At 45.3% G+C, this 23,054-nt stretch overlaps 1 protein-coding gene across 1 annotated transcript in view; it reads left to right on the top strand.

Moving 5' to 3' along the window:
• Nucleotides 1-23,054, top strand: part of Ralbp1 (ralA binding protein 1) — a 35,457-nt gene that overhangs the window by 4,497 nt on the left and 7,906 nt on the right. Inside the window, exons 2-6 of the mRNA XM_021217833.2 lie at nucleotides 12,288-12,586; nucleotides 15,185-15,643; nucleotides 19,342-19,691; nucleotides 21,485-21,646; nucleotides 22,883-23,014. Of these exons, the coding sequence (XP_021073492.1) occupies nucleotides 12,343-12,586; nucleotides 15,185-15,643; nucleotides 19,342-19,691; nucleotides 21,485-21,646; nucleotides 22,883-23,014 (1,347 nt within the window). The 5' untranslated portion in view covers nucleotides 12,288-12,342. The remainder of the gene's footprint in view (nucleotides 1-12,287; nucleotides 12,587-15,184; nucleotides 15,644-19,341; nucleotides 19,692-21,484; nucleotides 21,647-22,882; nucleotides 23,015-23,054) is intronic.

Raw genomic sequence — 23,054 nt, 5'->3', positions numbered from 1 at the left:
GAGGTGTTGAAAGTAGCTTGTGACCAAGGCCAAGGGAGGGCTTTTTAACATGCCAAAAACTGAACCTGCTATAAAAAAAAATAGCATTTTCTGAGATCCATTCCTGTACCCATAAATTAACCTTTGTATGTGTATGTGTGTGCACCTGTGCACATGGAGGCCAGAGGTTGAGTTTGTGTGCCTCCCTCGATAGCTCTCCACCTTACTTTTTGAGGCAGAGACTCTCATTGAAACTGGAGTTCACGGATACAGCTGGATGGTTCGCAGTCTGATGAGATCTTGCTGCCTCTCCCTCCCCAGTACTGGGGTCATCGGTCCTGAGAGTTCGTGCTCTACCCAGCCTTACCTGGTTCTGGGGGATTGAACTCAGGGTCTCATGCTTGCATGAGACTGGGGGAGCGAGCTGTCTTTCCAACTCAAATTTAGCCTTTTAAAAAGTTACAGGTCGGGCTGGAAAGATGACTCAGCGGTTAAGAGCACTGACTGCTCTTCAAGAGGTCCCGAGTTCAACCACATGGTGGCTCACAACCATCTGTAATGAGGATCCAATGCCCTCTTCTGGTGTGTCTGAAGACAGTGACATTGCCATTGCCCATTAGTGGGCCTCCTGTGCCCGCTCATGGCCCGGTTTAGAAACTTAGTGTGAATGTACTTGTGGTTGCTCATTACTGACTTCACCTGTACAAGGATTGTCCATATTGTAGCCAGTATCAACACTGTGATATATTCTGAATAATACTCCACTGACCAGATGCACAGGTTGAGCACCATGAATCCCAGAATCCACAGGTTTAGGTTTGGATTTCCTATTTTCATCGTAGAGCTGCCTGGGGTGTTATTCCTCTGGCCAGCATGCCCACAGAGCACACCACCTGTCTGCTTCTCATTTAGTAACTCCACTAGTTTCTTCTCGTTGCCATGATAAAACACCATGACCTGTGGAGGATAGAGTCTACTGTGGCTCGAAGTGCAGAGGGATCGTAGTCCATCCTGGCAGGGAGGTGTGGCAGCCAGAGCAGGAATGGTGGTTGGGGCAGGAAGCTGAGAGATCACATCTCCATCCATACACAGGTAGCAAAGAACACACCGAGGACAATATCCTTGCTCATTTTTTGTTTAATTGAAAGCTAATTTTAAGTGTTGGGGAGATAGCTCAGACAGTAAAGTGCTTGCTGGGTGCCTTAGGGTTTTCATTGCTGTGAAAAGATACCATGACCAAGGCAAGTCTTACAAAGAAAAAATTTAATTAGGGCTGGCGTACAGTTTCAGAGGTTCAGACCATTATCCTCATGGTAGGAAGCATGGTAGCATCCAGGCAGATGCGATACTAGAAAAGCAACTGAGAGTTCTACAAAGAAGACCAGGAAGAGACTTCCTTCCAAAGGGTGCTTGAGCACTAGGAGCCCTCAAAGCCCACCCCCACAGTGATGTACTTCCTCTAACAAGGCCATACCTATTGCTCCAAGGCCACACTTAACAGTAGCACTTCCCATGGGCCAAGCATATTCATATTGCCACACTGGGAAGCCCGAGGACCTGAGTTCAGTTTCCAGAGCCCATAAAAACGTTGGATATGGTGGTGTGCCTGTGTAATCCCACTGCCGGGGCATACACCGGATCCCTGGCGTTTACTGGGTAGCCAGCTGAGCCTTAATACTGTGCTCCAGGCCCCAGTGAGAGACCTCACATAAAAAAGGGTGGTGGGGAGTAGGATAAGTTGGCCTGTAGCCTCTATGTGCACATGCAATCACACACATGAACACACAATATAAAATTAATTTCAGCTGGCACATGACTGTAATCCCAGCCCTTAGGATCCTGAGGCAAAAGACCTCAGGTTTGAGGTTAGTGTCCACAATTTAAGAGAAAAATGGGGGAACAAAAGAACAATAAAATCCTTCCCTATAGCCTAATCCTAGCCTTCAGGAGGCAGAGGCAGAGGCAGAGGCAGGTGGATCTCTGTGAGTTTGAGTCTACCCTGCTCTGCAAAGCGAATTCCAGGGTAGCCAGTACTGTTAAACATAGAAACCATGTCTTGGGAAAACAAAACAAAACAACAAAAACCCCAACCAAACAAAAATAACCCTTTCTTTTTCAGACTTTTAGGCGTAGAATGTGTATATCCAGGTATCTGCTCTTTGTATAGACACAGAGCACTTAGCGTCTGCTGCTGTGCCCCAGAGAGCTGAGTCACATGGAGATCGTGGACTGACAAGGTGGCCAAACCTTATGACCATACATACAAAATGTCATGACACACACGTATGCACAAACATAGATACACACATACATACATACTCATACGTGTGATGGGCTTAGATCATCTGCCAGACTTTAAAGCCCACTTTGTTTGCCAGCCTGACTCTTACCACCTTCCAACTTGTGTATAAATGGATGGAGGTCAGGGTGAGGTGGAAGTAATGTATTTGTATTCTTTTTTTTTTTTTTTTTTAAGATTTATTTATTTGCCATATGTAAGTACACTGTAGCTGTCTTCAGACACACCAGAAGAGGGCGACAGATCTCATTATGGATGACTGTGAGCCACGATGTGGTTGCCGGGAATTGAACTCAGGACCTTCAGAAGAGCAGTCAGTGCTCTTAACGCTGAGCCACCTCTCCAGCCCCATATTTGTATTCTTAGTTTTAAGCTTTAGCATTAGTTAATGTTCTGTTAGCACTTCCTCGTATGCACAGTGGGTCTCCTCGTGGCATTTCCATACAGTATATAATGTATTTTGGCCCCACTCACATCCTGCCACTCTCCTGTCTCCGTCCCTCCCACTCATCTCCCTTCAACCACTGGTCTCTCTTTTGTGACCAGGGGTTTTCCTTAGGGCTGCTTCTGGGAGCACACATGGAGGTTATTTAGAGGGGTGTGGCTACGTCACAGAAGAAAATGACTCCCTCCTTCCCTAACCACTTGAACTGCCAGTAAATCCGAAGGCGGGGTGGAGCTTTATGAACCCTACCCCTAGCTTTTGTTTATGTGTGTCTGTGTGTGCACGTGTGGTGGTGGTGGTGGTGGTGGTGGTGGTGGTGGTGGTGGTGGTGGCGGTGGTGGCGGCGGTGGTGGCGGCGGCGGCGGCGGCGGCGGCGGCGGCGGCAGCAGCAGCAACCAGGGTCTCACTATGTAGTCCTGGCTGGCCTTGAACTCGTAGAGATCTGCCTGCCTCTGCTTCTCAAGTTCTGGGATTCCAGATGTGTACACCATACTGCATCTGGCTTGTTTTTTGGTACAGGACAGTGCTCATTGTGGATCAGGGTGAAAAGTTCTCTCTGCTCGTTATATAAACTGCATGGCAGTCCACTCCGGCTGTTGTGACCTCACCTGAAGGACAACAGCTTCATAGTGACTTTGTACCTTCCAGAGGTACAGTAATTGCTGCCTTTTATGTTTAAGGATGAATTGTTTATTTGTATTTTATGTGTATGTATTTTGCCATGTGTGCATTGTGCACTGTGTGTGGTACCTACAGAGGCCAGAGGTGGTATTGACTCTTACAGAACTAGAGTTGCAGATGGTTGTGAGCAGCATCTGTGTGGGTGCTTGGAACTGAACCCAGATCCCCTTGCAGGAGCAGCCAGCACTCTGACCTGCTGAGCCCTATAGATATTTGTGTCCACAGAAGTAAAAGTATTCATATCTGAGGGTACATAGTCTACTCTCAAAGGGTTCCAGTACAACTGAGCACCTACCATGTGGCAGCTGCTGCAAAGGTTATTGAAAACAAAAGTGGTGGTAGCCCTCAGGGTGGTGTCAGGGCTGTACATGACACAGTGAGGCACAACACTTCTTTAATCACGGTGAAGGTAATTCAAGAGCACTCAGATTCTCCAGAGCACAGTGAGTGAGCAATCACACCGTGCAGTGTGTTGTATGTTGTAAATGCAGTGTTTTCACTGTATGTGCCCAATGCCTGCTCTGGAAACACAGTGGCATCAGAGAATGAGACTTAGTGCTTTCCTGCCATCTTTCCTCAACATGTAAGAATTGAATCAGCACATCTTTGGATTGTATTTTAGAATGTTTGATTTTAAAACTTGGACCTGGTGAGATGGGTAAAAGTGATTAACATGCAAGCCTTGACAGTCTGAGTTCTATTCCTGGAACCTACTGTGGAAGGAGAAAACCAGTTCCCAAAAACTGTCCTCTGACTTCCATGCATGTGTAATGGCATGTGTGTGCCTGCCGTTCACCCACACATGCATCACATACACGCATACACAGTGATTTTTATTTTTTTATTTTCATTTTTAAGAAAACAACTGCTTGATCTTGGGAGATGGCTCAAATGATAAAGTGCTTGCAGTATAAACGTGAAGACCCTCATTCATTTCAGTCCTTGACTTCCACATGGAAGCCAGGCATGGTGGCACATGCCTGCAGTCCCAGTGCTGGCTCAGTGGAGACAGGTGGATTGCTCAGGTTTCCTGACAAGCCAGTCACAGAGAATTGATGAGTTCTAGGTGCAATTTTGAAAGATTCTCTCAAAAAACAGGGTGAGCAGTGACAAAGGACAGCAGCTGTGGTAATGACTTGTACGTGCACAGACGCACGTGTGTATCTGCATGAATATATACATGTACCCTTCCACACTCGCTCCTGCATGTGTCCTTACACACACACACACACACACACTTTCTGTGGTTGCTGACTTGAGTTTCATTAATATCAAATATGTATTCACGATTTGATTATGGAAAAACAGAAAGCACATTGACCTTGTTAGTATGTAAAGTTGCTTTTGTCTTTCATATGTGGCAAAATTACATATACACGCCAAAAAGCTTTAAAATTATTTATTTCTGTGTGAGAAAGTAGGTGTGTGTGCACACACCACAGTGCTCGTAGGTCATAGGGAAGCCCGTGGGTATCTCCTCCTACTCCATGGATCAAGCTATCAGGTTTGTTGTCAGGCACCTTGACACGCTGGGCCATTTCTCAGCTCCCCCAAATTGTTGTCAATTTTTTTGTTTTTTGTTTTTTTGTTTTTTGAGACAGGGTTTCCCTGTATAGCCCTGGCTGTCCTGGAACTCACTCTGTAGACCAGGCTGACCTTGAACTCAGAAATTCGTCTGCCTCTGCCTCCCGAGTGCTGGGATTAAAGGTGTGCACCACCACGCCTGGCAAATAATTTTTTTTTAAAGATTTATTTATTTATTACATGTAAGTACACTGTAGGTGTCTTCAGACACACCAAAAGATGGCACCAGATCCCATTACAGATGGTTGTGAGCCACCATGTGGTTGCTGGGATTTGAACTCAGGATCTTTGTAAGAGCAGTCAATGCTCTTAACCACTGAGCCGTCTCTCCAGCCCTAAAATATATTTCTTTATGATTGTCAGTAACATACCTATATACCTAGATTAAGTGTAACAATCTCTGATTTCACTGCCTGGGAAGGTGTGTGTATATTACATGCGAATACGGCATCACCTTATAAAAGGCACTTGCCTACCGTTTCCCAGACAGTGATGTCCACAAGATGCTTAGAAGCAGGTCCTGTGACGAGGACAGCATCAAGCACCTCAGTCGAAGGAGAAAATGACATTTCACCCATCCTTAGGTAGCTGAAGTTTTTGGCGGCTTGTGTTTGTCTGTGGGACTACAACCTTGAATCTTTGAGGTCAGATCAAGTTGCTCTGTCATTTCCTATTCTGTGGGAGTTTTTGCACAGAACTTTTTTTTTTTTTTTTTTGTCACCCTACCCCAGAAAATGGAGCTTCACAAAATCGTTGAGCGGCAGCCTAGTGACCTGCTGTGGAGACAGAACTGCTTTACCTAGAGGCTGTGTGGTTCCCAGCAGACACCGGGTCACTCTTTCCTCCAGATGGGAGATGTGCTGAGGGGCCACAGAGTTTGCCTGCTATCCCTGGCTACCGTGAGATACTTTTTATCTAGTTCTGTTCTAACCAGTGAATTTTATTTTTATTAAATAAAGTGTGTTAGTTCTCTCCCCCTTGTGAAATTCTAAATTTCAGGTTTTCTTGAGAGTAGATAATGTGATTGTGACATTGTGGTAGGTAAGAGGTCTCCCTGTAGAAGGATATGATATTTCTTCAAAAATGCCTCACTGTTTATTTAGTTCTTGGAGATAGTACTGCATTTTAAAAACATTTGGTTTTTATTATTTTTAATTCTGTGTAGGTGTGTCTCCGTGTAGGTTTGTGCATTTGAGTGCAGGTACCGGAGGAGGCCAGGGCTTTCAGATCCCTCGAGCTGGGGTAACAGGTGGTGTGACTGCCTGCCTGGTGTGGGCACTAGGAGCCAAACTCAGGTCTCTGGAAGAGCAGCAAGTGCTTATGACTGCTGAGCGCTCACTCGCGCTCGCTCTCTCGCTCTCTCTCTCTCTCTCTCTCTCTCTCTCTCTCTCTCTCTCTCTCCCCCTCCCCAACACACACACGCCTTTTCAACCACTGAGGGCCCCTTTCTCTTCTGTATCTAGTTAGTGATGGCACTCTGGTTTTGTGTAAAGGTGGGGCCCAGTGTGTTTTTGGAGACACATGCACACAGCTTGCGGTGCTCCATCTCCATTGGCTCTCTTCCTGCCTGTCCCCTTGTAGGTAGTGCTGGCAGTTGTCAGGGTGCTGTTGGTCTCTGTAGCTGAGTGTTCACCATCTGATACTGGAGCCCTCGGGTTAAAGCTCTCACACAAACCACTGCACATGTGTGTCTCTAGAGTTTAGCTCTCACACAAACCACTGCACATGTGTGTCTCTAGAGTTTAGCTCTCACACNAGCTCTCACACAAACCACTGCACATGTGTGTCTCTAGAGTTTAGCTCTCACACAAACCACTGCACATGTGTGTCTCTAGAGTTTAGCTCTCACACAAACCACTGCACATGTGTGTCTCTAGAGTTTAGCTTCTCCAGGTTAGTTCTCCACTGGAAGTTTTCTAAGGTGATTTGTTAAATTTTCTATCTTCTGCTCACTAGTCCCTTAACAGTGGCTGTTAATAAGGGGGAAAGTATACACTAGAACCTGTTATAGTGCAATTATAGAATGTCACATTTTTTAAGTTGATTCTGCCTGCGGGGCTTGTTTTAGGTATGTTATTTTACTTTGCCACAGGATGCTTGGAAGCTGTGTGGGAAACAAGTTCTGTAGCTCTGTGAGGGGACGCCAGTGAGAAGTTTGCTTGTTAGTGTAGCACCTGGGGGTAGGAGAAAGGCAAGTAAAAGATTAAGGCTGATGATTTATAAGGAAAAACTCAAATGAGTCAAGTCTGGGTTAAGTACACCTTAATGATGTTAGTAGCTTTAAGAGAATTAACTATATAACAGCTCAGTTAGGTAATAATTAGTCTGTGGGAGATGTTCATAAGGAATCACTTCCCATGTAAACCTGCTGTCATAGGCCTTAAACATGTTATCACGGGGCGATCTCACTGCTAATGACACTAACCCTGAACCTCACCTGCCCTGACTGAAGGATTGTTTCTGAGCCACCGTAAAGGTGGAATCCCTAGTGTTTATATTTCTAGAGTGCCTTTTCGCTGTTTTAAAATAGCTGTGACTTTTTTTCTGTGAATTGTGGATTTGTTTGTTCCGTTTTTGAGTTGAATGCAAGAAATTCAGAAGAATAACCAGGAAGTGGTGTGTGCTTGTGTGTGGAGGAGCCACTGCAGTGGACATCGGACCAACCTTGGGCCAGCTAGATAAGCTGTAGATAGACTTGTCCACAGCCCCTGGGTCCTTGGGTGATAAAGGACATCCCTAATGGCCAGAGTGGTGCACTACAGTGAACTCCATGCACAGGCAGGTTTGGTTCTGAGGACACCTGCTTACCTGCAGCAGTTGGGAGATGGGAGAGAGGGGTCTGTGCTGTCAGCCTTCAGAGCATCATGGGCAGGCTCTGGAGCTATGAGCACCCTCGGAGGAGGAACAGAATCTGCCCGTGGTGTGCGCATGCTGCAGTCTCCTGGGATGCTTGAGCCTGATGCCTTCGGGCCTTCACCTCATTCCCCTTTACTTTGCTGGGTTTGCTTGTATCTTAGCTGTGAGTACAGCTTACACATAGTAACGGTGACAGGTTAATTGAACAGCCTGGGTCATCTTGGGGCCCCTCACATAGAGGTAGGGCTCTTCCGTCTCAGTCTTGAACCCTTGTCCTGTGCTCCAGGTGCTTTCAGCCCTGGACGGTGGTGGCAGTCCTTGAGGTTGGTTAAGTCGGCCTTCATTGTTTGGATGTCCAGCTAGACAGCGGCTTTACAACACAGGAAGCGGAAGCCGCAGGTTGGCTCCTTTGCCTTCTCTTTCTCCTGAGGTGATGGTTGTATCTCCCTCCATCTGCTTCATTTGCTCTGTCACCCACAGTCACCCCACAGCTCCAGCGGCCCTCACATGTCACCACACACATACCAAGTCCCTAGTTCTCACGTGTCTGTGCGGACTAGGTGGCCTCAGGCCCGCTTTCCCCACTGCCTCCCCGGGGGCTCTCAGGGGCCACTGTCTTCCTCAGTCTGCCGCCGAAGCTGTGTGGGAAGCAGAGTCATTTTACCCATATTCTTGAATGGCTTTTGGATCTGCCAGCGTTTTTAAGACACTATAAGCTCCAGTACCCCATTGGGAATTGAACCTGGTTTTTGTGTGTTTTAGCTGTTTGTGCAGCCCCTCTGCCTCCAGGAAGGTTTCCTGTCTCTGTTCTGTCTGTCTGTGCTCTGAAATTTCATGTGTGCTGTTAGAAACACTTAGTGCCCTTACTGTCTAGACTGCTCTGTTCTGGGACAGTCCCCTTTCTTTATTTGAGAAACAGGAATGAGTTATTCATCCAAGCACTGTTTATAAAGCAGACACTCCCGAGGTGGCCATGACGAGGCTTACGCAGGCTGATTGGCAAGGATTGAGCCCTAGCCTTGTGCTCCAGGCTATTGGGGCCACAGAACACGGTGCTGTTTTAGAAACCCAACAACTGAAACCTCACAAAAAGTGCCCCAGTAATACTCTGAAACATTAGGTTTGTGCTCATTAATGTTCAGACACAAGGTCTTGGTGAAACAATATTTTGGTCCCTAATAGATTAGGTTAGAGACTTCTAATTTGTAGATTGTTTTGTATAATTTATTTTATTTTATGTGCATTGGTGTCTTACCTACATGTATGTCTGTGTGAGGGTATCAGAGGATCTGGAACTGGAGCTACACAGTTGTGAGCTGCCTACCATGTGGACACTGGGATTATTCATTATTTTTAAGAACCGTGAAAATGAAAAAAAAAAGGAGCAGGAGAGATGGCTCAGTGGTTAGAGAATGACTGTTCTTGCTGAGGACCCAAGGTTGGTTCTTAGCACTGGCCTTAGGGGCCTCGTGGCTGCTCAGAACTCTAGTTCTTAGGGGATCTGATGTCTCTGGCCTGTGCGCTCTCTCTCTCTCTCTCTCTCTCTCTCTCTGAGTGTGTATGTGTGTGTCTCTCTCTCTCTGTGTGTGTGTGTGTGAGAGAGAGAGAGAGTTATGTTTAAAGAGATAAAGCTGCTTCTAGTGTATTTAAGGCTGATAATTTATTAATAATGGACATTTATAAAATATTGAATTACTTGACTTTGTAATTGACTGAGCAAGCTATTAGTCCCCCTACCCCGCACCCCCCTACTCTAAAACAGGGTTTCTCTGTGTAGCCCTGGCTGTCTTAGAACTCACTCTGTAGACTAGGCTGGCCTCGAACTCAGAGATCCACCTGCCTCTGCCTCCCAAGAGCTGGGACTAAAGCCCCATGATTCCATTTCAGAGTCACTGGAAACTCTTAATTTTTGTCAGTTCAATCACATGTGTACAGATAACTTTACCATGCAGGAACCCAGGGTGTTGAATGTCCAAATCTGGCATTGTAGGGCACTGGAGATGGCTCAGGGGTTGAGGACACTTCGCTGCTCTTGCAGACAACCCAGGCTTGGTTTCCAGCAACCACATTGGGTAATTTATAGTTGCCAGTAACTCCAGTTCCAAGGGCTCTGAGGCCCTCTTCTGGCCTCCATAGGGACTGCATGCATTTCATGCACATGTGTGTATTCTCTCACACAGCTGTACATCAAAAAAACAAACAACAACAACAAAAACGGAACTGTCATTACCTGCAGGTCTTCCTGTCCTTAGGCTTCGATGGGCACATCTGTGGTTCTTAGCTTGGCAATAGTCAGCTGACCTGAGTTTGCTCCCCTTCATCCCTGGGTGTGGCCTGCCACACCCTGCCCACCTCGTGCTTTACAAGCTGCTATGCTTGGAGCGGCTAAGTCCAGTATGCTCCCTTAGTGTCTCTGTGTATCATAATGAACTTTTACATGAGGGCATGTTGTGGGCAGAGTAGGAGTGATTGTCATCAAGCTGTGTGATTTAGGGAAGTTACCTAAGCTCTCTGGTCTTTGGGTTTTTTTGGTTTGTAAATAGTACACCATTTATGTCCCCATTGGATATGCTGTTTGTTAATTATTGGATTCCCAAAGCCTGAGGAATTCCCCCACCCCTTTCCAAGTTGACATTGAAAGCTAAGGGCACAGGTTGTGGCTTCTTCGCTTTACCAGCAGCACACGTGCTGGTAGACATTTGAGGAGTAAGGTGTTTGGGGCCGTGTTGAGCAAGCAAGGCAGATAGATACATGAATATATAATTCAGGTAGGTGTGTTCAGGATGCCAGGGCCTGTGGGTGGTGGATGGAATGGCTTACAAGGGAAAAGCCCTGGGGAATGGTTGACTTTTTTTTTTTTTTTTTTTTTTGTAAACTTTATGAAGGTCTGATTTCTATACCATATAATAACCATAGAATATTTCTGAATATGGTCAAACAGGGCAGTAATCCTAGTATTAGGGAGATACAGGCAGGATTAGAAATTCAGGGTTGGGGCTGGAGAGATGGCTCAGCGGTTAAGAGCATTGATTGCTCTTCTGAAGGTCCCGAGTTCAAATCCCAACAACCACATGGTGGCTCACAACTATCCTTAATGAGATCTGATGCCCTCTTCTGGGGTGTCTGAAGACAGCTACAGTGTACTTACATATAATAAATCTTTTTTTTAAAAAAAAAAAAATTCAGGGTTATTCTTGTCCACATAAAGAGTTGGAGGCCAGCCTAGGCTACATGAAACTCTTGTCTTTAAAAATAAAATGAAAGAAAGCACCAGGCATGGTGGTACACGCCTTTAATCCTCAGGGGGATTTAATCCTCAGGAGGCAGAGGCAGGAGGACCTCTGTGATTGCAAGGCCAGCTTGGTCTACATAACAAGTTCTAGGCCAGCCAGGGCTATGAAGAATTTATTTTATTTTTGTATTTAAGGACAGTGGCCTTAACCTTGGAGTCGCCTTGCCTCTGGTGTCAGGGTTGGGGTTACACATGCACATCTCTGAGTAGCTTTTGAACATAGTACCTTAAACTCTCTGCTTGTCTATTGTAGTGAAGCCACTTCCTATTTAGGATTGATTGAATGAGGGCTCCTTTGTTTCAGGGTAACTGCCATACAGAATAGATTAGTGATTCCCAACATAGGAGCCATCTGATTACACATGACATAAAATTGTAGTCTGTGAGCTGCTATTATGTGAGCCATTAAACATCATTTTAGCCATTGTAAATATAATGATAGGACATATATAAATTTTTCTTGTATACTTATGACCTTTGTAATTTATTATTAATAATAATAAATTAATGGTTGCTTTGATAGAACACAGTTTAAAAATACTAAGATTTTTATGTTGCATAACTCAAAATGAAGCCCTTCACATTGATGAGGTTTTTTTTAAAATTTTATTTATATTTTTAAAGACAGGGTCTCTCTACATAGCCCTGGCTATCCTGGACCTCCCTCCCCCCAATCTATCTACACACACACACACACACACACACACACAGAGATACACCATACTGGCCTCAACCGCACACAGACCTACCTCCTCAGCCTCCTGCTGGGATTAAAGGCATCACCACCACACCCAGTGGTTGAATTCTTTTTAAAAGGAGCTCATTATTAGTTTGTTTGGGGCCGGCTCTCTGTAGCCCAGGATAGCCTGAAACTTGCTGTGTTGCTCAGGTTGGCCTCAGACTTGCAGCTCAGTTTCTGATGCTGGAATTACAGGGGCCTACGTCTTCCTTGATTTTCTTCTGGTGTGCTGCCTGATGCGAGAGGGTCCCAGGGCTTCAGGGTCCTGAGAACTGAAGTATATAATCCCTGGAGTGTAAGGTCACAGTGCGGTGTGGGTGTTGTCTGTAAATGCAGGCTTCACTGCTGAGTGTTCACGGTGGTTTTGCATCCTGGTTAGTATGTGCTGACTGCCCCTGTCTCTTCCATGCAGGTGTAATGGATAGGTAACGAAGACCACCACTTCCCTTCCTCGTCAGGGCATCAGCATGACTGAGTGCTTCCTGCCCCCCACCAGCAGCCCTAGTGAACACCGCAGGGCCGAGCATGGCAGTGGGCTGACCCGGACCCCCAGCTCTGAGGAGATCAGCCCTACAAAGTTCCCTGGATTGTACCGGACGGGTGAGCCCTCGCCTCCCCATGACATCCTCCATGAGCCTCCTGATACAGTGTCAGATGATGAGAAAGACCATGGAAAGAAGAAAGGAAAATTTAAGAAAAAGGAGAAAAGGAGTAAGTGCTGATTTCTCTGTCTTTCCATACAGTCAAGCGCTTTGGTCTCTGGAGGGGTCTCGCCAACGCAGCTAGCTTGATAGACCGTAGGTAACTAACTCCTGGTCTCACCGCAGGCTCCCGTCCTCTTCTGAAATATATCTAGGCAGATAGTCGTGTGCTGTCCTTTATGTCATGGTTTCTTAATTTGTCTTTGTGTCACAAATAAAGACACCACATTTCCAGAAAGGATAAGTTTCCAGTCTGTATATTAAGAGTGAGTGGTAGCTTCAAATGATGCATAGCAAAAGGTAGAAGCTGGAATTGTGCTCAGCTGATTAACCTTATAAGATTTTGTGGTCATTTGGGAACTCTGTTGGAGCTGTAAAAGAAGTTACCTGTCTTAGCTTTTCATCCAGATGTCTCTTCCTAGGGAGGATTGATTGCCCAATTATAGCTATTTAGTATGTTAAAAGCAAATAAGGTAATTTAGTATTACTTTTAAAAAAAAACATAGTGTGTTAAAATAAATTGCCTGGGAAGTTACAGATTTTGCGACTACTGTGCTACTTCAAGGTAGCTTGGACCGTGACCAGCACAGGACCTGGTGATGAATGAAACCTGTTGGACATGCCTTCTACAGCCTTAAAGGGAGTCTCCATTCCTGTCCCCAGAGCTCATGTCTTTCGTCACAGGTTGACACTGCCTGAGTTGGAGCTTAAGAAAACGAAAGTGTTTGTTTGGGTGCTTGCGTGGTTTGGTTTGGTTTGATTTTTAAGACAGGGTTTCTCTGTGTAGTCTCGGCTGTCCTGTAGATCAGGCTGGCCTCAACTTAGAGATCAGCCTGCCTCTGCTTCCAGAGTGCCCCCAGCTCGCCCTTAAAATTTTTGCCATTCTGGTTAGTTCAAGGCTTATGGTGTTTTAAGTTAAAATATAATTTGGAAACTATTTTTAGTCTTTGTTCTAAAGTAACTTGTAAGGTAGCTCTACGGAAAGCATGGCCTTCCGGTTATTGGAGACAGCAAGGTAGGCTGGAGGGGGAGGGGCTCAGGTTCCCAGTGCTGCTCTTCCAGAGGACCCGAGACCTCCCGACCACTGGGACTCGAGCTGCAGGGACCTGATGTGGACAGACACACACAAGATAACAGTAGGAAGGAAGTTGCTGGACATTGTAGCCCACACAGCTAATCACTTGGAAGGCAGAGAAGCGGGCGAATCTCTTTGAGTTCAAGGCCAATCTGAGTTCCAGGACAGTCAGAGCTCTATAGAGAGCCCTTGTCTCATGTAGGTAGGTAGATAGGTAGGTAGGTAGAAAATAGGCAGTAAGAAAGGGGGAGAGGGCAGCCAAGCGCAGTGTGTGCGCGTTGTATGCGCCGAGAGTTGAGCTGTTCCGGAGGCCGGTGCAGAGGCATCCCCTGTGGCCAGTGCAGGCCAGCCTGGGCGCCATAGAGAGACTCATTTCTAAACACACAAAGCAAAGTGGCGTCGGTGCAGTTTTAAAAGTGATCATTTTTATTCTTTACATTATCCTTTATATCACATTATGTAAATTATCTTTACATAAAGAATAGTTACAGTCTTTATCCTGACTAGCTCCCAAATAAATGAGACAGACTATATGATTTACTTAAGCTTCACAATACACTGGCTGAGCAGTTATTAATCGTTTTTAATCCTCTAGGCTAATCTGGCTACTTCCCAGCTGATATCCCCAGGATACTGCATTTTAGTTTGGGTCTGGTTTTCTCTGCTCTAGGTGTGTTCAGTCTTCACCTGGAGGGGGAGAAGTCCCCCTCCCCCTCCCCCCCATGCTCCCCTCCCCCTCCCCCTTCTCTGGCTGGGAAATCCAGCCCTGCTCGCCTCTGCTCAGCCGTTGGCTGAGCAGCTTTTATTGACAAGTCAGATAGTAAATTGGGAGCAATGTTGATATAACATTGAGACTGGAAATTCTTAGAAGAAGCATTACAATGGCATGTCCAGATTGTAACCAGATATGGGGGGCAGAGAAATCTGCATTTGAATAATACATGGGTCATCTTTACATAGGACACAGTAACATTATGCTACCAACTAGTAATTCTGACTTGGTGTTAAGGCAATTGGAGTCTTTGTCAGAATGCAAACATTGATTCTAATGTGTCAGGTAATAATTTACATTCAGCCTTCAGTTTAAAGGAGGCTGTGGTCTGTGCTCCAGAAAGGCAAGTAATGGGTGGGAGAGCAGGGTCATAAGGGAGTAATTGGAGCACATAAACAGTTGTGCAGTTTGTAATGTGCTTCGAGATTGACCAAGGCACTGGCCCCATGTCCGTTTTTTAGGATTGATCTCATTAGTCCTCAGTGTTTAGTGCTTCATGTGTGTTCATACTTAGTTTCTCAGAACTCGGCTTGCATACACATACATCCTTTCAACATTGATATTGCAATGATAGCTGCTATCTGTTGCCCTCTTGTGGTCACTAAGTGTCACTACGCTATTGTTTTTTGATGATTTTTTCTAGAGGCCCAAGAGGCGAGAGATTGGATAAGCTCCTGCCAGGTGGCACCTTTTTGTTTCTCTTGTAGGAAGCTTGTGACATTTTGACACTAAACACAATTTATACTGCATTTCTTTGGCAGCTGAAGGCTACGCTGCCTTCCAGGAAGACAGCTCTGGAGATGAAGCTGAAAGCCCTTCCAAGGTGAAGAGGTCCAAGGGAATCCATGTGTTCAAAAAGCCCAGTTTCTCTAAAAAGAAAGAAAAAGATTTTAAAATCAAAGAAAAACCCAAAGAAGAAAAGCATAAAGAAGAAAAGCACAAAGAGGAAAAGCATAAAGAAAAGAAATCTAAAGACTTGACAGCAGCTGATGTTGTTAAACAGTGGAAGGAGAAGAAGAAAAAGAAAAAGCCAATTCAGGAGCCAGAGGTGCCTCAGATGGACGCTCCGAGTCTCAAGCCCATTTTTGGAGTTCCCTTGGCTGAGGCAGTAGAGAGGACCATGATGTACGACGGTGTCCGGCTGCCAGCCGTCTTCCGGGAGTGTGTGGACTACATGGAGAGGCACGGCATGAAGTGTGAAGGCGTTTACCGGGTGTCAGGTATGGGGACTCGCAGGCCGCTCGGCGGTGGCTTTAGCAGATTAGCTGCACTTGGCTTCTCCGAAAGTGTGCTCTCTCGTGAGGAGCCTAAACCGTAGTCACTTGCGTGGTTCCTGCATGACCTCCTCCATCGTGGCTGGTTCTCATGCAGCTTCCTTTCACAAGGTTTTACTCCCAAGCCAGTCACAGCTTGCAGCAGCTGGGCAGAATGAAGCATGTGGGTTGTAGCGCGGAACAGGCTGATGTGCCGAGTCTTGTCTCAGCGTCTTTCTAAGCCTAGGTGTTGGCAAGGCTGAGAGCTCTGTGAAGGAAGCTTTCAGCCAAGAGATGGCTAGTGACACAGCCTTGCGGTCTGTTTCCTCAGTGTGACCGAACACACACAGAGTTGTTTTCTAGATGGTTGGGCCAAACGTGAATATTCCTGTCAGCCTCTTACAGCTATTGCAAGTGTCAGTGAAACTGACAGTCGGTTCATCTACACACAGTTTATACAGGAAATGGTAGTTTATGCTTGGCCATCATGTGTTACATATTGGGAATCTAAAACCAAGCAATATATAAGTTATTTAGAAGTACAAAGATTTCTTCAAAAGCAGCCCGAGCTCTGTGATAACTTGGGATTCAGGCTCCAAGGTGGGCAGTCTCTGCACCTGTCCTCACACTCCCGGAGAGAGCGATTTCCAGGAAGTGCTTTGATCACTTAGCGCGCTTCATGGCAACAGGTGTGTCCTATTTGTTTAGACCAAAGAGAAAGATTAAGCAAGTTTTCCATTTAATTGGCTAGTATCCTTTCTAGCAGATAGATTTGATACTTGGGGTAACATTTATATGACCCAGTAGATAAAATGCTTCATTGTCTTATTTCATAGGAATTAAACACAAACCTGCAAGGTTGATTTTTATGATTATTTTTATTGATTGATTTTTGAAGATTTAAACAGTGATAGAAGCAGTTTTTTCCACATGATCTTGATAAGCATGAAGACTGAGGGGAATGAATGTTTCTTTGAAGAATTTCTGTAGCATTGTTCAAAAATTCTTTTGTTTCTGACCTATTTTTGATATTTGTATCTTTTGGAAAACCTCGCCAGTCCTAGTGTCTCTGTTTTGTGAGAGCATTCAGTAGTTGTTTCCACACTGACAGCTGCACACCATAGCACACTATCTGTGTAGATATGTCTCTTCTCTACCTCCCTTGTCTGAATGAGATTTGACCCATGGCCCATGTTCATGGTAAGCAAGGGCTCTGTCACTCACATACACCCTTGGCCCCAACCCTGGCTTTGCTATTTGTTAATATGATAATGCCTTTTTTTTGGAGATGTTTGGTTCTCGTTTATATCAATTCCAATTTAAAAACGAATGTGAAAGGGCCTGGAGAGATGCTTCAGCAGTTAAGAGGCCGGTTGCTTTTCCAGAGCACCGAGCTTAAATTTCCAGCACCCACAAAGCAGCTGACTGTCTGTAATCTAGTTCCAGGGGCTCTGACGCCCTCTTGTGGCCTCTGGACACCAGGCATGCACTTGGTGCACAGATGTCTGAGGCCAAACACCTATACACCTACAGATAAATGAAAAAGCAAACAAACAAACACTAGTATGAAAGACAATTTAATTTGCTTCATAATATTTTCAACATTAAATGTACTTTTATACTACTCTATTTCTCACTGGAATTCCTTATGAGGTTTCCAGTTTTTTGTTTTTTTTTTTTTTTTTTTAAAGATTTATTTATTATATGTAAGTACACTGTAGCTGTCTTCAGACACTCCAGAAGAGGGCATCAGATCTTGTTACGGATGGTTATGAGCCACCATGTGGTTGCTGGGATTTGAACTCTGGACCTTTGGAAGAGCAGTCGGGTGCTCTTACCCACTGAGCCATCTCACCAGCCCCCAGTTTTTTTTTCAAAGATTTATTTATTATTATATATAAGTACACTGTAATTGACTTCAGACACACCAGAAGAGGGCGTCAGATCTCATTACTGGTGGTTGTGAGCCACGATGTGGTTGCTGGGATTTGAACTCAGGACCTTCAGAAGAGCAGTCAGTGCTCTTACCCGCTGAGCCATCTCACCAGGCCAAAGTTTCCAGTTTTTAAAAGACAAACATTTTAACAATACTGTCAAAAGTAACACCAGACCCAGCACATGTTGTGGTTGTCTGTGGAGGCGTAGTAAATATTCATGAGACAGGCATGTGGAAGGTAGATGGTGGAGTACGCTTTACCTCTAGCACTTAGGAGGCGGGAGGATTGTGAGTCTGAGGATAACCTGGGCTCCGTGGTGAGTTTAAGGCCAGCTTGGGCCACATAGTGAGATGTTATCTGCATAAGCCATGGTCAACAACATAGCAAGAAAGTGGGGGACAAGAGCTGGAGGGACAAGAGTGTGACAGAAGTCTCAGCGATAGTTGTTGGTGGTTTTATTCAGATTGTCATAAAAAAAAGAAAACGGAAATTTTCTCTTCTATCTCAAAGACCACCAAAATAAGATTTTTTTAATCTGAATGAGGTATAGATTTATTATAATGCCGTTCATTGAAGGTTTGTGTATAAGATGGGAATGTCAAATTTCAAATATAAGCATTGTATTAAGATGTTCAGATTAGATGACAGTTTACATTAGATTTAATTTGTAGTTGTTCTGTGTAGTTGGTCTGTAGTTTTAAGTTTAAAAGAAGCAGCTATGTTGATCAATATCACTGAATTGTGTCACTTAGATGGGATTGAAGATATATAGTCTGATAAAATGTTTGAAAAGCGTGCACTTGATGTGTTAGAGTTTTTAGTTTGTTTTTCAGTACAATATAAGAGCCAAATGGTTTTATTTTAGAAGCTTGACTTGATTTTCTTGTTCTAGCTTGGTTCAGATTAAGAAAATACTTACACAATTCAAATTTAGGCCAGGCAGTGGTGGCATATGCTTTTAATCCCAGAACTCTGGAGGCAGAGGCCAATCTCTTTGAGTTCGAGGCCGGCCTAGTCTACAGAGGAAGTTCCAGGACAGCAAGGATGACACAGAGAAAACTAGTCTCTAAAAACAAAAACAAAACAAAGAAGAATTCAAACTTTTAAAATAGAAATTAGGTGGGTGTGTATGACAGAGAACAATTTTCCAGGAGCTACTTAAGCTAGGAAACGTTCTGCATCACGGACTAACTTAGTTACAAAGAAACAGCTGGGAAAGGCTAAGTGTGATGGAGTGACCGTTTGGTTTTATGCTGTCTGTCTTGTGAGGACTCAGGAACCTGGCTTTCTGTGCACAGAGCATATGTTCAGATTATAGCTTCATTTGCTCCTGGGTTATTATCTAACTGCCATCATGTTTAAATTTTTTCCTGGATTAAACATTTTCATACTATCCCGTGGTTTCTGGGAATGTTATGTTTCCAGCTGGGGTTTTATGTGCTGTGTTCGTAGAGAGTTCTGTGACCCATCTGCAGACATGGATTCTACCAGAAGGGTTTGTGCTTAGTTTTGAGAAGGGTCTCGCTGTGTAGCCCTGACTTTCAGACTTGAACTGGCAGCCGTCCTCCTGCCTCAGCCTCTAGTGCTGAGATCACAGGCATGTGCCCCAGCCTGGCTCCCAGGGCTGCTTCTGGCTGTTCCTGTGTCTGTGCGGCAGGTATGTGTGTAGTGGTGGAGAAAGTGTGTCTGATTCTGTTATTCTCTCTCTCCTAAATTTAATGTTTTAAGGAATCAAATCAAAGGTAGATGAGCTAAAAGCAGCCTATGACCGAGAGGAGTCTCCAAACTTAGAAGAATATGAGCCTAACACTGTAGCCAGCCTGCTGAAGCAGTATTTGCGGGACCTTCCAGAGAATTTGCTTACCAAAGAGCTTATGCCCCGATTTGAAGAGGCTTGTGGGAAGACCACAGAGATGGAGAAAGTGCAGGAGTTCCAGCGCTTGCTCCGGGAACTGCCGGAGTGTAACCATCTTCTCCTTTCCTGGCTCATTGTGCACCTGGACCACATCATTGCGAAGGAGCTGGAAACGAAGATGAATATCCAGAACATCTCTATAGTGCTGAGCCCCACTGTGCAGGTACGGTCCTGTCCACACACACACTTTTGGTATAGCTGCACAGGTACTATCCTGTCCACGCACACACTTTTGGTACTGTCACTGGGAAATTGGGGAATGCATCTGTTGCTGAGGCTCATGTAAAACAGTGACTCTAAGGGGACGACGGATCCACCTGGTCACAGGTCTTCTCTTTCCAAGTGCGGGCAGTGCCAGCGTGTAGGGGAGTGAGCATATTTGTCCTTTTGCTTAGTTGTGAAATGCGAATATTGTGTCAGCTTGGATCAAGCACAAAGGGCTGTAGTCTTTGTATGGCAGCTCACCTGTAAGATGGATCTAGAGAGAGATGCTACATTGCCTCTTAATCTGAGAAGTCACTGAGGGAATTGAGTAGTATATTGCTTGTGTTGTTTTTGTTTTGTTTTATATGAATGCATATCTGGCATCCTACTGTATATGTGTGTTGAAGTTCATATGTGGGAATTGCGTGTGTGTTGCCCATACATGTAGATGTATGCATATTTATGTGGTGGTCATAGGACAACTTTGTTATTGTTGCTTTTTCTCTTCTTATACAGGGTCCCTCACTGGCCAGCAAGCTTCAGGGACCCTCCCCAGGCTGGGATTATAGGTGTGCACAACCATGCCCAACTTTTTTTGTTGTTGTTAGTATGAATTAGGGATATTGGACTCAGCTCTCTTGTGCTTACCTGCTTTATTGACTAAGCTGTCTTCCAGACCTGCAGTGCCTTTATCACTGCTCAGTTGATGCTGCCAGAGAAGAGTTTTGCCTTTAGAAGAACTGACATTTTACTGTGTCAGAAAGGGGAGTGGGGGGCTGGAGAGATGGCTCAGCGGTTAACAGCATTGACCTATCTTCCAGAGGTCCTGAGTTCAATTCTCAGCAACCACATAGTGGCTCATAACCATCTGTAATGAGATCCAATGTCCTCTTCTGGTGTGTCTGAAGACAGCTGCAGTGTACTCATATAAAATAAATTAATAAATCTGGGGGGGGGGAGAAATGAATATAAAGAAAAAGAGAGAGGGGGGAGAGAGGGAGGGAGGGAGGAAGGTGACACTGTTTTTTTTTTTTCCTTCTTCTTCTTCTTCTTCTTCAAGACAGGGTTTCTCTGCAGCCCTGGCTGTTCTGGAACTCACTCTGTAGACCAGGCTGGCCTCGAACTCACTCAGAGATCCTCCTGCCTCTGCCTCCCGAGTGCAGGGACTGATGGTGTGCCCGCTCTCATTTTTAATTGAAGCCCTCTTTTGTGAGGTCCTGACCATACGTCGCTGTAATTATTATAAGAGGATGATGCTTTCTTTTGATGAAGATAGTTATTAGTTATGTTTTAAAAACAAATTGTTTCTTACATTTCTCGAATATCATGACCATTTTTGTTAGCCTGGATGTACAGCAGAAGCTCCAAGAGTAGGAGAAAGTCTGAGCCAGGAAAAAGCCGTCCTGCGGTTCTGGCTTCCTCAGATGGGAACATCCTGGGACAGTGGTGTTTGTGTGCTGGAGAGGCTGCCAGCTCTATACACCTGAAGGGGCTCCACCGCCCAGCCAAAGATCACATAGGAAATGACCGTTGACGGGTGACTGGAAAGTGCACATTGATGGTGGTGTGTCTCATGCCCTTTCCCGGCTTGCCAGCTATGCTGCTTGAGAACCGGGCTTTCATCTGCTTTTAAACTGATCATTAGTGAAGCCTGTTTTGTCCCCCTGTGGAGACCTGCATAGTATCCAGAATTATAGGCTGCATAGTGTGACTGATAAAGGTCTTATGCACCTCTGAATCTGTTTTCTGCAGATCAGCAATCGAGTCCTGTATGTGCTTTTCACACATGTGCAAGAGCTCTTTGGCACCGTGGTCCTGAAGCAAGTGACAAGACCTCTGCGTTGGTCCAACATGGCCACAATGCCCTCACTGCCAGAGACCCAAGCAGGCATCAAGGAAGAGATCAGGAGACAGGTGTGTGCTGCCCTGCCTGCCCCTTCCCCGCTCCTGCCCTTGCCCCTTCCCCTACCCTTCTCTCCCCTCCCTGCCCGCTTCTGTGCTGCCCCCAAAGGGCTGTGGGATGGAGGTGGTAAGTCCTAGCTTATGGAGTAGTGTGCAGTTCCTGTGTGCAATCCTCTGCCTCTTGTGTGCTGTGGTTGTGGGACCACACCCAGTTTTGTGCAGTGCTGAGGATGAAACCCAAGGCCTTATGCAAGTGTCTACCCACTGAGCTTGTCCTGGGAGCATGTTCTTCAGGACACATTTCCAGCTAGTCCTAGTTCATATTGTGTGAGTGAGCAGCCATGGAGAAATAGCAAGTAGCATAGGGTTTTAAACTGTAAGAAGTAGTTTCAAATTTCCACTCTGCTCATCTTTCTTTGACCATTTATTTATTTATTTACTTACTTACACCAGAAGAGGGCATCAGATCTCATTACAGATGGTTGTGAGCCACCATGTGGTTGCTGGGAATTGAACTCAGGACCTCTAGAAGAGCATCCAGTGCCATCTCTCTCCAGCCCCCTACTCATTCTTGACATGCTAATTTTAGGCAAATTGTTCAACATCCTTAAGCCTTGGTATTCTCATTTTAGAATGGATCAACTCAGGGCATGACTGTGGGAAATAATGCATGGGAAGGACTCAGCCCATAGCCAGGATCTTGAACATGTTTGCTTTTCTAGACAAGGTGCTATTACCCATCCTGTTTTACAGCTAAGTTACTGTGACATAATTCCTAGATTATGTAACCAAGATTAGCTCAAGCCTGGAGCTTTTCCACTGTACTACTTTGATATCTAAAAGAAACCCAGCAAATGTGTGTGTGTGCACGCACAAGTGTGTTAGGGGAGGCGGAGAGACTGAGACTGACTGGTAAGAAGTTCAAGACTGAGTAGAACCTTGAGAACTCGGATTGCGTTGCGTGAGTATTATCACAAGCCTGTTTTCCTTGTTGGCTGAGTTTGACTTACCAGTTGCTGTGAGGAGAAAAGGGAGAGCAAAGATACGGGCTAATTCCTACTGAACCTCCAAAAATAAAGGAATGGGGCTCTAAGTCCTGGTAAAAGCAGACGGAGTGTGTGCAGTCGGCAGAGGAGGGGTCGCCGCTGCTGCTGTGCAGACTGAGAGATGGGTCTTCATCGGAGAAGCTGCTTGTGCTGTGGTCAGATAACAAGATCAGCAGACTCCATCTATCTTTTTGTTATCTAGGAGTTCCTTTTGAATTGTTTACATCGAGATCTGCAGGGCGGGATAAAGGACTTATCTAAAGAAGAAAGATTATGGGAAGTACAGAGGATTCTGACTGCCCTCAAGAGAAAGCTGAGGGAAGCTAAAAGACAAGTGAGTTATTCTCTTACATCCTGTGTCTAGTAAACCTACA

Source organism: Mus pahari, chromosome 18 (genome assembly GCF_900095145.1).
Source record: "Mus pahari chromosome 18, PAHARI_EIJ_v1.1, whole genome shotgun sequence".
Lineage (NCBI taxonomy): Eukaryota > Metazoa > Chordata > Mammalia > Rodentia > Muridae > Mus > Mus pahari.
The sequence above is the reverse complement of the archived record's forward strand: the minus strand, read 5'-3'. Positions and strand labels throughout refer to the sequence as shown.